The sequence below is a fragment of the Asparagus officinalis genome, chromosome 5 (genome assembly GCF_001876935.1).
Source record: "Asparagus officinalis chromosome 5, Aspof.V1, whole genome shotgun sequence".
NCBI classification, from domain to species: Eukaryota; Viridiplantae; Streptophyta; class Magnoliopsida; order Asparagales; family Asparagaceae; genus Asparagus; species Asparagus officinalis.
In genome coordinates, this window is record NC_033798.1 from 44493629 (window position 1) to 44512084 (window position 18456).

The 18456-nt window shown below is 36.2% G+C and overlaps 1 protein-coding gene across 1 annotated transcript in view; it reads right to left on the bottom strand.

Moving 5' to 3' along the window:
- LOC109842955 (ubiquitin-like-specific protease 1D) overlaps positions 1 to 17339 on the bottom strand; it is a 39530-nt gene extending 22191 nt beyond the window's left edge. The window contains exons 1-9 of the mRNA XM_020411877.1: positions 17125 to 17339; positions 17012 to 17054; positions 16196 to 16257; positions 15899 to 16110; positions 13546 to 13591; positions 2449 to 2528; positions 2302 to 2328; positions 2112 to 2207; positions 1245 to 1347 (exon numbers count right to left, since the gene is read on the bottom strand). Of these exons, the coding sequence (XP_020267466.1) occupies positions 1245 to 1347; positions 2112 to 2207; positions 2302 to 2328; positions 2449 to 2528; positions 13546 to 13591; positions 15899 to 16110; positions 16196 to 16257; positions 17012 to 17054; positions 17125 to 17223 (768 nt within the window). The 5' untranslated portion in view covers positions 17224 to 17339. The remainder of the gene's footprint in view (positions 1 to 1244; positions 1348 to 2111; positions 2208 to 2301; positions 2329 to 2448; positions 2529 to 13545; positions 13592 to 15898; positions 16111 to 16195; positions 16258 to 17011; positions 17055 to 17124) is intronic.

An 18456-nucleotide genomic window follows, 5' to 3' on the forward strand; every position in this document is an offset into this window, starting at 1 on the left:
GGCCACGTCAACTATTTTACCAGATTCACCACATTTTTGCAAGATCATACGACATTATCCTGTTTAGCATCTCGGTAGATGAAAATCACACATAGTTCTCAGTTTAAAACTTGGAGTTTATCCCCCATTTCATGCTTAGGAACAAGGAGACGGACTCCCACAAACATTTCCAATACCTCTAATAAATATTCAATCGAATATAAAGGATGGGGTTTCCACCCTAAATCATGTGACCCATTTCGATTAAGAATTTCCCAAAAAACAAGTTGGGGAAATTGCCAACAAAAAACAGCCTGAAACTTCAGTAAAATATCATAAAGTTTATAAGACTTTACAGATGGATAACTTTCGTGTTAACTGATATTTAAAGAATTTTGGAAATTTTCACCACATGACCTTTACAAGGGTCACGTTTAGACAAATTTAACCTTATGGGAAAACAAAGTCTCTCCAAACTACAGTCAAAATCGCTTTTATATCCCTGCTTTCAATTTTTGACCCACATCCCCATACTCTTCCATCTGAGTTCTTCTGCCTAACCAAACACTATTTCAAAAATGGAGAGACAGAAAGGCAAAACTGGAGAGCTGAACATTTTTGGAGTAGTTCAATTTGAAGTAGTTACGGGTAAAACACACATTTTACTCAAAGACCACTAACTGCCTTAAATGTCTCAGATAATCATCAGTTTTTTTGTTTGGGGTGGGGGGGAAAACCTTTGGGTTTACCTATGACCCTATAAATATAGATTTTGCGACAAAAGAAATGATAATACAAAATCAAGCATTACAACACATATTAAAGAACATGACTACGGGACTATCCTATCTTAACTTCTGACCTTCACCATCCATCAAAGCCCTTGCAACTTCAAATATAAAAGACAGGGATGTTGGATCTAATAGGCACCCTAGACATGCAACAGATGACGAATGGAGTAAACCAAATCTTCATGGACTGATACATGACAATCTCAATGGAAGATTCTTGTCACAGAAAGTACTAGCGAAGAATCACAAAGCTGTCATCTAAGTTTCTAATAAATACCAATTTTAAGTTGACCAATCCTTAAGAAATATCTTTACATAAAATTTTTGTGATGAACATCAGAATCACTAGCTCCATAAGTTAGATCATTTCTTCTACCAGTTTATGATAAATAAATGGTGAAAATGATTCAACTCTGGCATCATTTTCATCTAAATAATTGTTTCCCCAACATTTCAGTACATGAAAGATTATACCTTGCACGTTATCGCTTCTTCAAGTTTACTATAGAAGTATGTATTAAATATATAACAGTCCCCTTTTCTCTTAGCCATCAGAGACGGTGATCTTTGAAGATACCTGCAAAACAGCAAAAATGATTACTATAGTACTACTACAGAATCTATAAGACAAATTCATCCCAGTTGTGAAGAGAGTAAAAAAATAAACAGAATTGTGATGTATTCACAAACAAAAGGTTTGCGGTAGCTAGGAATGTAAAGGAGGCTAAACCTAATACAGCATGTACCTTTCAGCATATGTGCAATAATGCACACCTTGGCTGTATTATGATGTGTTCACAAACGAAAAGTTTGTCATACCTAGGATATGTAAAGGAGTCTAAACCTAATATCGCACGCACCTTTCAGCATACATGCAATAATGCAAACCTTGGCTGTATTTCTCGGGACAAGGATATAGATGTGGTTTGGACACTGGCATGAGTTGTTGGATATGGTGATTCTGTAATATTTTTTTTGCTTCTTTTACCACATGTTAAAAAGACATTCACATCTCCCATCCAAACCACAAGGGTTCTGAAATTTACTAGTAGGGTCCATAAGATGCAAACCTTTAAGTTTAACTGCCTCCTACACAGAAAAACAACATTGTGTCTTTTGTCACTCATTATCACATAGGAATTAATGCACAAAGGCGCCAGCAGCAGAATATCAAGTTAAATAGCTAGTTGTGAGGCATTCTGCCATCTACAAATTATGATTTTGCGTGCACAATGGTAATTTGATCAGGTTAAAGAAGGAATCAACTTCTCTTGATAGTAATAGAATATAAACTTGATTCTGAAAGTAAATTGACAAAAAGTAATCAAAAGGAGTACTTACTGAATGTAGAAATTCATTATGGGTGATGACAAATATGATTCAGGTTCTAGGCAGTTAACATCTGAACAAAATAGCTCAACACATTCTGGATCACCCCTGTCAACAAAGAACACTTTATATTAATAAATGTGGAGCTCGGCAGGCTACCAGTTTGTAGAAATTTGTATGGATCAATTTCCTGAAGGTGCACCTTGAAGGATAATATATCTTGTACTCCCTATAAAAATATGAAGTATTTGTTTCAGTATACAAGAAAACTTTAATACGATAATTAGATAACCATCACGAGTCATAAAGACATTGAAGAGGTAGTTGCGGGATAAAGACTTCAATTGACCTATTATCAAATGCATCACCACCCTGTGTTGAGTTCATAGGTTGCGCATCTTCATCATCCAAAAGTACTACATGCTGAACCTGAAGCATGTTAGATAAATAAAATGAAATTATGATCCTGATGATTGAATGATTTATGATTGATAAAGAAGTACGTACACCAATTTAAAGTTGCATTAAACCAGACCAGAGGTTGCTTTCAATTTAAAATTGACCTGAGAAAGGGCTCAGGGCTCAACCACATTTTTTTGTTACATGCAGGTGAGTTGTGTGTATAGCATTTTCTAGATAGTTTATAATTTAAAATGATTTGACATTTTTTTAACAATTAGCAATACTTTAGATTTCTGCACATACAATTATGGTACATGTAGGTTATGTTTGGATTGGAGAGTTCAGTTTTAGGTGTTGTGAGTTTTAAGAGAAAGAAATTAGCAAGAATTAGAATTTGGTATTAGATGGTTACTTGGATAGAGAGATTTAATAAGATCTGGCACTATTGCAACCGGTTTGGAGGAGAGAGGGAGTAATTCCAAGTTTGTGAAAGAATCAGCAACTTCCAAAGTAGGTTGGTTTACAGGTGGTATTTAAATGGTTTTGGAGCGAACTTCAAGTAATTAAATATTGTTACACCCTGACTACTGGTAAATGAGACATTCGGAAATATTAGCATCTAATTCCTCAGCCAACCAAACAGAGTCATAATGTGCTTAGAGAAGTCAACAAAGCAGTTAACGGTTTTACAGTCCTGAAGCAACAACTAAAAAGTGATAAACCTTCTTCCTGATATTGAGCATAATCTTCCTATTCTAGTTACACTCACATCTATATAGATTTAAATTAGCATACATGTTTGTGTGTGTGAATTTATGTACAATATCGAAATAAACATAGCTCTTCAAAGAAGATTTAGCACTTATTAACTGTAGGATGTGCTGTCAGATTTATGTTGAGAAAATTTTAGGTTGATCCAGTGCTGGAATTCATTAGAAATTATATCACATAAATCCATGTGTACCTTAGGGCTAAAATAGTGTTAAATTTCCTTCGAAATACTTATATAATTTCTGCCTCAAACTTGAATAGATGTGCCAGCATATGTATGATGGAATTTCTTGTTCCCAAGGAATTCAAAATATAAAAGCATAACTAGAAGCCATTAATATGCTTATCTCTCCAAATGTTTAACATAATTCCTCTGGACAAATCATCAAGGTCAGCCCAAACATAGTAGAATTTCCAAATTACTAATTAACTTCTAGCACCCAAGTTTAAGTTGATGTGGAACCAACACAAATATGCTGAAATACGGAAAAAAGACCACTCCAACTCCAAGTGAACTGTCATCTTGCTTGCAACTATAAAGTTCCATTGCACAAACATGTCTTACGGTCAATTATAAGGTTGATGGATTATATTGATCCCATTCCAAAGTAAAATACATCTTTACAGAAAATGTCCAAGGAAGTAGGCACTTAAAATGGTAGCAATTTACACTTGTATATGATGTAAGAAAATATTCATCAACGATCTAGAACAAGCGATGGAAGTACCCCTACCAACAGTTCTAATTAAATTCCTTCTATCTTCGCATCTTACATTGATTCATTTATAGAATAAGGCAATAAGCACAGGTACTTGAATCTGTTTTTCCCATTGTGTTAGGCAGAAATCTCAACCTATGCTCTAGGTCATCCATCAGTGTAGAGCAACGCAAGCAGCTTACATGGAGATAGCATTTTCCCTTGTCCCTTGATAGAATCATCTGTTCCTCATTTCCCTTGCTACTTTCTGATACACCTTCTGATGAGGACAAGAATGGCATTTCTATTTTTGTATTTGAATTTTAATAATTGTGAGAGATTTGAGGGATTTTCTATTTTGGTAGGATTTAATTTTTGAATTTTGAATCTTTTTGAAATTTGAATTTTGATCAAATTTAGTAGTTGAGTGATTTGAGGGAATTGAAAAATCTGTAATTTGGTTGTCTATTTAAACACTATTTGTAATCAGATTTGATATTGATGAATGAAATAAAAAATTGCATTGCTTAATTTGGTGTGAAACCAAAGGGTGTGAAACCCTAGGCAGTTTTATTGTTCTGTATTCTTCTCCACGTCAATTGTCCAGCCGTCAGAAGAAAATCGCGGTTCCAAATTAACCAATCCTATTCATCACCAACAACCTCCGTTCTCCCTGCTCCTCCATCTCCTCCATAGCACCGACAACCCCATCTATCCCCTACTCTTGCAACCTCTGCTCCTCCCAAAAGAACCCCCCAACAGTAACCAAACCCCAGACCCTCCTCTTCTGATCCCTGCCCCTTGGAGCCCTAACCATCGCCCTCGCGAACCCCTGATTCCATCCAGTCCAGCACGCCTCCGATCCCCCCACGTTCCCGTCGCCCTCATGAACCCCCGCTGGCCTCCGCCCTTGTGCCGCTCTCCTCCAACGCCGCCTTCACCCCTTCAACCGCGCTTGGATATTTCCATTGAAGGGATGGGATCCTTCTATTTCTGAGAGCTTGAAATTATGGCAACAATTGCAGTTTTTCCTTCAATAGAGTGGCTTCTGTTTGGCATGCTATCGTCTTCCTAAGGAAATCAGACCAGGCCTCTTTATGTGCAACAAGCAACAGTAGCCAACAAGAGTCGGTGAAACACAGACACTAGCCTCTTGAAAAGCTTACAAGTTGATGGGCTTGGGTTTCACAGTAATAGCTAATGGGCTTTTGGATTTCTCTCAGCATTTTGGATAGTAAACTCTCAACTCAGTAATTTCTGTTAATCTCATAATTATCAGTTAATTGCATACAAATTAAATCTCTAAACTATTATCATATATTCACTGCTTAATTTATTTTGTGAGTTGACAGAATTAAATCTGTGACTGTTGAAAAATTGATATTGAATATAGAACTTGCGAAATGATATTTAATATTGTGATTAAAATATTTGAGATTGGAATTGTTCATGAGTATCGTTGCAAAATATTATTAAATCCATCTGTCGCATTAACTGCTTTAATTAATTTCCTACCGAATATCATGATTTTTTTTGGCGAAACGGTGCTTTGTTCAAATTGAATCGCTGATTCTGATAGACCCCCTCCCCCATTTCGACCCCCTCCCCCGTTTCGCATCATTTTGGTATCAGAGCATGGTTCTAGTGTAAGAATTTTTTTTTTTAGATTAGTTGAGTCTTTTATTTGATATTAAAAAAAATTCATTCATCTCATTTAGCTGTTTGTGCACACCATTTATCTTATCTAGTTGTTAGTGCATGCCTACTCGTATAGGTCTACTCTATCGATTGGGAGAGTCAAGTGAGTCAACTAGTGAGTCAAGCATGTCAGGCAGTATAGAGTCCGAACTCCTTAAGAAATTCGCTAAACTAGCAGCACGATTTGACGAAACCAATGAAAGATTAGTGAGGCTAAAAGAAGCGCGTGTTACAACTCCACCTCTACACAGTCAAGGTCATGGGCACGTCGTTTATCAACCACCACCTCAACCTATGCCTGATCCACCAACCTTTGATGGTAGGCTCGACCCACAAACGTTTTTTGACTGGCTGAAGAGCATGGATCGCTACTTCGATTGGTATGCCCTAACGGAATCCCAGAAAGTCAAGTTTGCCATAATTAAGCTCACTGGACCCGCCTGCCAATATTGGTCCAACTTCGAAATGATAAGACATATTAGAGGTGAGTTACCAATGTTTACTTGGCGAGAAATGGCCGACGAACTGAAACGAAAATATCTCCCGCCAACATTTATTTATAGACTGCTAGATAAGTGGCATTGTCTTACTCAGGGAACAAAATCTGTAAAAGAGTACATTGCTCAATTTGATGAATTGTTTACTCGATGCAGCACTATTGAACCAGAAACACCGATGAAAGTCTTATCAAAACTTAGAGCTGGATTAAGAAACGACCTCCAAACCGAACTCTTGACTAGAGGAGTAAACACCCTTGAGAGAGCTTACGCTTTAGTTCAAGATTTAGATAAAACCAAATTCCATCAATCTCATAGGGCTAAGAATTTTCAAACTCATCCCTCTTAGTCTTCCCGTGCCGATACCTCTAGTCAGCCTCTTAGTCGATCTAACCCTAACTCTTCCCAGTCTAGAGTCGATCCCAAGGGCCAGAAGTCAGAGAGATCTCTCTCCAAACTTAGCCCAATAATTCAGTGTTATAATTGTCAAGGATATCGACACGTTACTTTTGTCTGTACAACTCCGTTCAGAGTTAGAATTAATAAGCCGCCTATAACGGAATCAAAATCTATTATTAAGGAAACCGTTAACCAGGCCGTAGATTTGATAAAAACTAACTCTAACAAGAAAATCCAGGATAGTATAATCGAAGAACCATGCACTTCCTTTCCTTCTGAAACCACCCCTACAATTGTGGAGTTAACTAAAGTTTCAAGCAATGACAACACTCCGACTATTCCCCAAGCTACCCTTTTGATCACGGAGTCCACTGATGTTATCACTGAAGTTGTTCTTGAAATTGAAACTCTAACTCCTTCTGAACCAACCCTCGTGACTGAAAACGTTGTTGGTATTCCCCACGAGGTCCTCCCGGACAAACATGACACCCAACATGTTCCTGATTTGGTTCTTGAATCGATTCACTTAGATATCTGTATGAAAGTTGAAACCCAAACTGAGCATAGTAAAACAGCTACCATATTAGATATCAAACCCTCATGCATTGTCCCGATAGTCACTTACACATACACTGATCCATTTTGGGAAAATATAGTGATTAGGGATACAGGTTTTAACACGAGTGTTTTCATTTCCTTTTTCTCTCATACTAAGTGCATAAAAACACTCATCCTTCCCGCATTTGTTCGCATGTTCCTCACCATTGCTGCTAAAATAGGAAATTTGTTATGCATTTTAACGAAGGAACACCTAATCATTCCCTTTGATAGAGGACGTCTTACACGTTAAGCACTTCGTTGAGTTTACATCTGCCATTGATAGCATTGTTCGAGTCTGCATTTCATACATAATAACTTGAGTTAATTGACATCATTTGTTTGGTTTGCATTGATCATATAGTGAGGAATCAGTGATCTAATTTGAATAAATATATTGTTAGCTGAAATATATGATATGGAGTTAGGACGTTATTTAAAATTGTTAATGCTGATATTTTAGATGGTTTGGACTTGTCCAATACAGTTCTTTATTGCTGTTTAAGATATGACATGATATTTATGAACTTTTCCAACTCTTGACTAATTAATGACAACATTTACATTATCGATTTGGTCATAGTTCTATTCTCAATATTGATTGATTAAACAGTTTACAATGTTATTAGCAGTCCACTGATATAAGCCTGATCCTAGCCCATTATTTCTGAGAGTTGTTTCACTTTACCCCCACTTCTATATATATTCACCCATGCAGCAGTGAATTTTGATAATATTTTAGATGATGAATTTACAATGTAATCTAACTAATGATTTGAGATGCAGGAAAGCATTTGATGGCAGATTAAGATGCAGACAGACTATATTGAAGATTACAAACTTCTACGGCTAACTCGACGGAGTCGAGTTTTCTCCCACCCGGGGAGAATGATGAGGACAAGAATGGCATTTCTATTTTTGTATTTGAATTTTAATAATTGTGAGAGATTTGAGGAATTTTCTATTTTGGTAGGATTTAATTTTCGAATTTTGAATCTTTTTGAAATTTGAATTTTGATCAAATTTAGTAGTTGAGTGATTTGAGGGAATTGAAAAATCTGTAATTTGGTTTTCTATTTAAACACTATTTGTAATCAGATTTGATATTGATGAATGAAATGAAAAATTGCATTGCTTAATTTAGTGTGAAACCAAAGGGTGTGAAACCCTAGGCAGTTTTATTGTTCTGTATTCTTCTCCACGTCAATTGTCCAGCCGTCAGAAGAAAATCGCTGTTCCAAATTAACCAATCCTATTCATCACCAACAACCTCCGTTCTCCCTGCTCCTCCATCTCCTCCATAGCACCGACAACCCCATCTCTCCCCTACTCTTGCAACCTCTGCTCCTCCCAAAAGAACCCCCCAATCGCAACCAAACCCCAGACCCTCCTCTTCTGATCCCCGCCCCTTGAAGCCCTAACCGTCGCCCTCGTGAACCTCTGATTCCATCCAGTCCAGCACGCCTCCGACCCCCCCACGTTCCCGTCGCCCTCGTGAACCCCCGCTGGCCTCCGCCCCTGTGCCGCTCTCCTCCAACGCCGCCTTCACCCCTTCAACCGCGCTTGGATATTTCCATTGAAGGGATGGGATCCTTCTGTTTCTGAGAGCTTGAAATTATGGCAACAATTGCAGTTTTTCCTTCAATAGAGTGGCTTCTGTTTGGCATGCTATCGTCTTCCTAAGGAAATCAGACCAGACCTATTTATGTGCAACAAGCAACAGTAGCCAACAAGAGTCGGTGAAACACAGACACTAGCCTCTTGAAAAGCTTACAAGTTGATGGGCTTGGGTTTCACAGTAATAGCTAATGGGCTTTTGGATTTCTCTCAGCATTTTGGATAGTAAACTCTCAACTCAGTAATTTCTGTTAATCTCATAATTATCAGTTAATTGCATACGAATTAAATCTCTAAACTATTATCATATATTCACTGCTTAATTTATTTTGTGAGTTGACAGAATTGAATCTGTGACTGTTGAAAAATTGATATTGAATATAGAACTTGCGAAATGATATTTAATATTGTGATTAAAATATTTGAGATTGGAATTGTTCATGAGTATCGTTGCAAAATATTATTAAATCCATCTGTCGCATTAACTGCTTTAATTAATTTCCTACCGAATATCATGATTTTTTTTTGGCGAAACGGTGCTTTGTTCAAATTGAATCGCTGATTCTGATAGACCCCCTCCCCCGTTTCGCATCACCTTCTACTAGAAACTGATCGGGAAATGAAGCTTGATGTGCTCTAGTATCTTCAAGACAACATAGCTGTCTGTTCATCCTGCATCCCTGAGGTGCCAACAACATATCTATTTCCCCCATGTGAAACAACAAAGATAGCATTGTTCAGGGAACAACACATCAAGGCCTCCCTAGGTCTCTCCAGCTTGTCCATTTCCATGTGCAGAGATTAGGGTTAAGATGGCTAATCATCATCCAGAGAAATTATATTATTACATAAAGGCTGGTTTTTAAACACTAAACATTTCATGTTGCATGTATCTCAAGATTCTGCAAGATTATTATATTACATTGTTGATGTACATGTAACTAAAGAATGAACATCCCTCTAAACATATTGGGATCGCCAAAAAAAACATGTACAAGAGTTACTAGAGTTATATAGAATTAGAGGATAATTACGTGTAAATGGGTGTAACTAGTTTTCAACAGAATATTCAAGCACCAGTTGTACCCTTTCAACATTCTGCAATGATGGATAGAGGTTCTCATGCCATGTGCTAGATGAACCACCTTTTTTCTCTTCTCTCAACTTCATTTATTCCATTCTAATTACCTATATTTTAAGAAATTTATCTAGCTAAATCGCATATACACCCTTGAAGTATAGTAGCAGCAGTAGCCAGTGTTATCGAGGCGCGAGGCGTAATGCGGGGCGCAAAGACCCCTTATGCGCACCATACGCATGGCGCACAACGATGCGCGCTCCTCACTGAATTGAGGTGCATAACTCAAACTAACATTTTCCAACATAAGAAAAAAAAAGCATATAAGCAACATTGTAACATAAAAAAACTAAGAAATATAATTTCACATACTAAATCACGAAAGAGTTTTAATTAGCATGCATAACATAGAGAAGTTCATAAGTTTTCACAAATCACAATGCAAGATAATCTCTAACATAAGCAAAAGTCTATGAAACAAAACAAGCAAGTAACAAATAAGGAATATGTATTTTCATTTAAAATTGATATATGTATATTTAAGTAACAATTAAATGATTAACAAATATGATTGTTCATAATTTTCTAGTTAGCATTCTTAATTGCTATATGCTAGTTAGCATGAAAAGATGGAGAATGAAGATAACAATTACATATTTACATATTCATAATTTCTAGTTAGCATGCTAATTAGAAAAAGAAGTTATTGTTAACAAACAAGTATACTAAATTTGATGCGAAACGGGGGAGGGGGTCTATCAGAATCAGCGATTCAATTTGAACAAAGCACTGTTTCGCCAAAAAAATTCATGATATTCGGTAGGAAATTAATTAAAGCAGTTAATAAGACAGATGGATTTAATAATATTTTGCAACGATACTCCTGAATAATTCCAATCTCAAATATTTTAATCACAATATTAAATATCATTTCGCAAGTTCTATATTCAATATTAATTTTTCAACAGTCACAGATTCAGTTCTCTCAACTCACAAAATAAATTAAGCAGTGAATATATGATAATAGTTTAGAGATTTAATTTGTATGCAATTAACTGATAATTATGAGATTAACAGAAATTACTGAGTTGAGAGTTTACTATCCAAAATGCTGAGGGGGGATTAGTCACCTAGAACTTTTTAAGTAGAACTGGGATAATTGGTAAAGTGGGATAATTTTTTAACACTGGGATAATTTAGTGAAACAATGATGGGTAATTCTTAAAGTGTGATAATTTGGTAGGATAATTTGGTGGGATAATGATGGATAATATTATGAAGTTGCATAATTTGGTAGGATAATTTGGTGGGGGTAATGGTGGGTATAAAATACTATTGTTAATAATTGTATATTAAAAATAATATAATATTGATAAGCAAATTCTAGTAATAACTATAAAATATAATGCAATAAAGCATCACTATTCATCTCAAATAATAAAATAATTTACAAATAAATAAAAATCTAAATCCCTAGAGTGACTCGACTTCCATCATCCCACATGGCTTCTATCATCCCACATGGCATCTGCCATAGAATTTCTCCAAGCTCCTACAGCTGCTCGTTGAGTCTGTAACTCGTCTTCTTTATCGGAGTCATTGTCTACATCAGCAACATTTCGTGGAGCTTCTACTGGAGGATCATAAATGTCGAAGTTCAAATCTCATAACATCATAAAGAAAGAAAAATAAGTATTTTTCAGCCATTAACCATTTGGACCAATCTCATCATGATCGCTGAAACCAAATCAGCAAATAAATGAAATGTACACAGGAATCATCCATGGCCGCTAAACAGATGATCGACAGATGAATTATAAATATCCCAATCAATTTACTGAGCCGATTTAATAATAATAGATATCACCATTAACCATTCAACATCTAATCATCAATGTGATCGCAAAGTTGCTAACTTATAAAAAAAACATAAATAGCCCGCATATCTTTAGCACTAAGCCACCAACACTATATTCTTAACCTAAACCACTGTTGTGGAGAGAAAACTTAGATCAAACAAATAATAATAAAGTAATTTAACGTCAAAAAGCTATCAATAAAGTAATACATCTTGAAGATAATAATAAAAGATCTAATCATCACAAAAACAAAGTAAAGACAGAAAAATGAACGGATGATTGACTTCATGGCAGAGAAATTTTCTAGGCGGAGAAACTAACCAAGAGGGAGGGAGGTGACGTTTCACTTTTTTTTCCCCAATTGTATTCTTTCCAATGTGGGATAATTTGAGAGAGAAGAACTTATGGTTATATATATAGGTAGTATAATTTGTGGGATAATTATGACCAATTATCCCAATTCTAATTCTAGTAGAATTCTACTTGACTAACGCACCAAAAAAATAATACAGTTCTAGTTCTACAAAAGTTCTACTTGACTAACACTATAAAAAAATATCATATTTTCTAGTTCTATGTGACTAACACCTTAAAAATTTATCTCATAAATTATCCTAGTTCTAATTTTAAGTTCTAGATGACTAACCCCCCTGAGAGAAATCCAAAAGCCCATTAGCTATTACTGTGAAACCCAAGCCCATCAACTTGTAAGTTTTTCAAGAGGCTAGTGTCTGTGTTTCACCGACTCCTGTTGGCTACTGTTGCTTGCTGCACATAAAGAGGTCTGGTCTGATTTTCTTAGGAAGACGATAGCATGCCAAACAGAAGCCACTCTGTTGAAGAAAAAACTACAATTGTTGCCATAATTTCAAGCTCTCAGAGACAAAAGGATCTCATCCCTTCAATGGAAATATCCAAGCGCGGTTGAAGGGGTGAAGGCGGCGTTGGAGGAGAGCGGCACAGGGGCAGAGGCCAGCGGGGCTTCACGAGGGCGACGGGAATGTGGGGGGGTCGGAGGCGTGCTGGACTGGACGGAATCAGGGGCTCGCGAGGGCGATGGTTAGGGCTTCAAGGGGCGGGGATCAGAAGAGGAGGGTCTGGGGTTTGGTTGCGATTGGGGGGTTCTTTTGGGAGGAGCAGAGGTTGCAAGAGTAGGGGAGAGATGGGGTTGTCGGTGCTATGGAGGAGATGGAGGAGCAGGGAGAACGAAGGTTGTTGGTGATGAATAGGATTGGTTAATTTGGAGCAGCAATTTTCTTCTGACTTCTGGACAATTGACGTGGAGAAGAATACAGAACAATAAAACTGCCTAGGGTTTCACACCCTTTGGTTTCACACCCTTTGGTTTCACACCAAATTAAGCAATGCAATTTTTCATTTCATTCATCAATATCAAATCTAATTACAAATAGTGTTTAAATAGAAAACCAAATTACAGATTTTTCAATTCCCTCAAATCACTCAACTACTAAATTTGATCAAAATTCAAATTTCAAAAAGATTCAAAATTCGAAAATTAAATCCTACCAAAATAGAAAATCCCTCAAATCTCTCACAATTATTAAAATTCAAATACAAAAATAGAAATGTCATTCTTGTCCTCATCAAAATTATTAATTAATATTTCCTTTTTATAGGTTAAACATGAAAAGATGGAGAATGGATTAACAACTAGCAAGAAATAGTCAATTACATGATGTAAATATGTAAATGTAAATTATTTAAAAAAAATAGATGAAAGAGTCCATTACATGATGCATGTCAAGAGAGTATGCTACAGGGAAGTTTTAGGCCAATGCAAAATAATGACTCTTAACAAGATATGCGTACCTCCTCGAACTCCCGATCCTTCCAACCACGTTTTGCAGCTCTTCTCCTTTAGAAAAATAAACAAAAAGGAAAATAGAAAGTCAAGGTGTCAGAAAAGCACCTTTTCGATGTTACATAAAGAAAACTATAAGGAAAATTAATCACATATTTGCAGACACACTCCCATATCACAAGGTGGTTATGAGTTTAGTTATATATTTAAGAATTATTCACAAGCATCTTCACATGAACAATATGTAAAGGTTCAGTTAGCCAAATTCAACACATTCAACGTGAATGTCTTCATGAATCTGCAGACATTCAGATGTGAGTCCCATTGGAGATGTACAATTATAACATCAACAAAAATATAAATATTAACAACCGTAGTGGAAGAAACTCCGTACAATCTCCAAACTACACCAGGGAAGGCTTGGTTATGAGTAAGCATATTCTCAAATGAGATACTGTTTGTCGTTCAATAAGTATTTCAATATAAGCATTCCAAACTCTATACAGATTCTTATTTACAATTAATAAATCAGTATATCTTCAATTGAATCATGGTTCTGGTTAGCCCGTCTAAAAGTATACCAGTACAAATGTATATTTACAATCAAGTTGTTATGAAGAACTAAGCTGTCAAATTTTTATGGAATTCATATATGAAAGAATATCAAAGGCATATGTAACTTGAATGTATAGTTTTCTGGATGCCTTACAACTTTATCTAATGTGAACCTTGTCCAACATAGTCAAACCAGTCGTTGCTTGTACGCTAAGTAGCTAACAGATGTCCAAATTAAATGTAGTTAAAAACACTGAGAGCATTAAGCTTTATTAGAAGGTTGAAGCTTGATATGCAAGATTCAAAAGTTTGCTCTGAAAAAGAAATTAAACTAGGATGGGAGTTCATGTTAGCACATTTGAAATCTGATATAGATAAGAAATGCTTTAGCATAAGCATGTCGAGGTCATGGTTGTTAATTGATTGGTACACAGTTTCTGTGTTATTGATGGAAATTGATGGGAGTAAATTTTGATTCCTCAAAAAAAAAATGTATGCTGGGCATCAGCAAAGTTCCCAAGTTTGACGGGTTTTCCTGGATTTATTTATAATAATAAGGCCCAATGAAATTGTACTAGTGCTCAGTGGTCTTAGGACATATAATGTCCAGTTCCACAATACAATATCTTCCATTTGTATATATAACATGTCCTTTAATATTAACAATACATATTGTCCATTTTATTCAAGAATTTGTGCGTTGTTGTAATATTTAAATATGAAATATGAAACTTACATAGAAGCAAATTTATCTACTATACTGGCAGTATTACTACTAACCTTTCTATTTTTCTTAATAGTTTTATTTATTCACAAGAAGGTTTCCATATCAATATCCTGGATCAAGGTTATCGATAGCGGATAGCGTCGCGTAGCGGTGAGGCATCGCTAAGGCTATTTCGGGCTATTGTGGAAAAATAGCGGTAAAAAGCGCAAAGTCAAATAACGGTCTAATTTAGATATGTATAAATACTAAAAAAAGAAAAATTAAAGAAAAACCTAAGAAATCTAAAAGTACATATCGGATGATTTAAAGAGATCTTAAACATGAAATAGACATGTAACCATCACGTAATACCGAATATGACTGGAGGAGTCAAAAAGTCGTTGTCTTCAAGAAGAAGAGCTTAGCGGTGACATGACTGCCCTAAAAGGAGTTCACGGTGAAGGAGGTGAGAGGAAGTATCAAGGTAGATGCCAGAGGCTATGAGAGGTGATGGGAGTATGCTGAAAATCACAGGAGACGGTGGAATGCAATGGTCAAGGGTTGAGTTTAATTTTAAAAAATTAAGCCTCAAACCGCTTTTAAATAGCAGTCAAAAGGCAAATTTCGAATGCAATCGCTCACTATTTACCGTTATGACACACTATTGACCGCTTTTGCGAACAGACATATTCCGCAATATGTCACCGCTATTGCGCGATAGCGTAGCGGGCGATAGCGTAGCGGGCGATAGCGTCGCGGGAAGGGACCGCTAAAGCTATTAGCGTTGCTATTGCGGGGCTATTTACCGCTATTTATAACAGTGTCCTGGATAAGTTTTTTGCTTCCAGATCAGCTAATCATAATATTCTTTCCTGACTGTCAGGAATTTTCTTTTCCAGAGACCAATTACAACAGTGAGTGCACATAACTGACCTATGTGTTCTTTGATCTATATAGATTCGTAAATAAATTAAAAACAGACAAGATAGTTTAATGGAATAGCAGAAACATGAGAACTTAGTCGCATACTGAGTAGCCATTCTTAAACAACGCATGATTTTTTATGTTAAAAATGGTGTAGAGCTACAGAAAACAAATACCTTTTGGATAAACGCCTTGACAAGTTTTTTCTTGCCTGTAATGAAGATATGTTGACGGTATCTGCAAACTTAAAAGTGGAAAACCCACATTTATCTTTCCTGGTCACCTTCGGTCTTTTTTGAAGTGGTTGTCTTTCTTCTTGCAATGACAATCCATTCTCTCGTAAATGTTTGCTCATGATACTCAACTCCTCGCTGAATGCAGCACCTGTCTGATGACAAAAATAAATCTGCCTTGCCAAACAATCACAAGAGACATATATATGTGTAATATATACGCATAAAGTATAGTCTTACCTTGCTTTCTGACATCTCCTGCGAATTAGATCCTTTCGGCGTACTGTTTGAGCCAACTTCCCCTGATGAGTTTGCAAGCCCATGAGGCCTTAGTAATTTGAATTAGAATAACATGTAGCATCTTTAAAATTGCAAAGTAAAAAAGAAAAGAGATTACAAAATTTAGGTTTTCTTACATTTTTCCCCCCTCGTTTTTTACAGTTTTACTTTTTTTGTATTTTTTTTTTCCTTCTAGCCACTTGCTGCTTAGCAGTGCAACAATTCATATCATACAACCACTTAGCATAAAGTGTGTCTGATAGCATTTTAAGTAGGAACAAAATTGGCAATCAAGAGTAATTTCCACCTATACTGTTATCTTTTATGTATATCACTTCTATCAATCAACTTATAATGCTACAAACGTGCATCATAAGAAGCTATAACAACTTCAGCTTCCTTCCAAAAATCAAGAAACAATTTTGGTTTTCACCCATATTATTCAAATAATAAGGTAAATTGCAGATAACCCCTTTCATCTAAACCTACTTTGAGTAGCATTTATCATACCCCAGCAGCCCAGCTATTTAGTAGCACTTCACACTCCCTAGATTCACATTTTAAGAAGTATAAAATTGCAGATAACCCGCTTTCCCTTGTGACTCATGGGGCGCTGAATGTTACTAAAATAGTTGTGAGGAGGTGATAAGAGAGGTCATCTGCAATTTACTCAAACATAATAACTAGTAATGATAGCAACAAAAAATTTAGTTCGCATTGAAACTTGTTTAGCTACCGATAATTACTTTCTAATACAAGAATAGAGCTTGACTTTACCGGAGGATTCGCAATGTGTTGCCCTTGGACACTCAGTTACACCCTGCAAAAAAAATCTTGTGAGGGGAAAATTGCATAAATTCCAAGCCCTAGAATCTTCTTCCACGTTTCACCTTTTGGATGCGGACGTTGCTTCTCCTGTCGAGCTCTTCGCAGTATTGGTATAGTGTGGAGCGGTACTTGGCGCCTTTGTCGGGGAGCTTGTCGAGCATGCCGCTGGAGATACTGGCCGATATCCGCTTGATCTTCTCCCTCAGATCGTAGTCCGAGAACTCCGCGAAGTCGGAGACTGGGAAGGACACCGCCTTCGCCTCCTCCGTCGGAGATGGGCTGCCCAAGAATTTCGTTCCTGGTGAGGGTTAGAGGCTGTCTTGTCATTTTCTAGGGGAGAGTTGGGCAAAGAGAGGAAGCAGCGAGTACCAAAAGAGGACAAAATTTTTTATACAGGGTGCTCTATAGAAAATCTTCTTTTTAACTATTTTAATTTAACACTGGGGTTGTCATAGATTACCCTTCTCAACTTTAAAATTTTAATTGGAACCCCATAATATTTCGCACTTAAACCCCTGACATAAATACAAATAAGCATAAATTGCCATGTGTTGGGTCATTGACCTTAGCCAAATGCATTCTCGATATGCCTCATGATTGCTATTAATCCTGCATAATTTAAAGAAGTGGCAGCTAATGTTTGTTTTGTAGATCAGCATGATGTACCTGCGTCACCACATGTAAATAAATAGCCTCTTTGGGATCGACGTTGTGTGGATCAGATAAGTACTCTATATCTGCATAAGCAATTAGTTATGCTCTACATTCTTTTGAATAAAACAATCCCATATCGATTATTCCTCGAAGATATCAAAATATATGTCTAACGCCATTCCAATATTTTTGAGTTGGATAAGAACTACACATTGCTAACAAATTTACAGGCCAGGTCATGTATTTGTCAACAAGAAAAACCTATTGCACTATGATATAGTATTCAAGGACTGAGAAGCTCTTCATTATCCTTTCGAGGTTGAAAATGTATTTATTCGCATCAAGTGATAAACAACCATTAAGGTACCCAACAAATGTGTTTTATATATTCAGAATCATTATTGTATAATTTGATTGATGAATAAGCATTCTATTTGTTTAATGCTCGATCAACTAGTCATGACAAAACTTTATTTTTTTCCTATATCTTTTTTCTAAAATTCTTTATTTAAATATTCTATTGCCTTTGGAAGCTCTTCAACAGTTCCAATAATATTTAGATTTTTTTATAAAGATACATGGGCAGATAGAATTATTTTTATAACCTTCTTTCAAGGAATATTCACCAAGACGATTATACCATATTATGGAAAATTAGAGGGGGGGGGGGGTGGGTGGGGAGAGAGAATTAAATTAGAAAATTAGGATGATTCTACTAGATAACTATTTATCAGATCTAG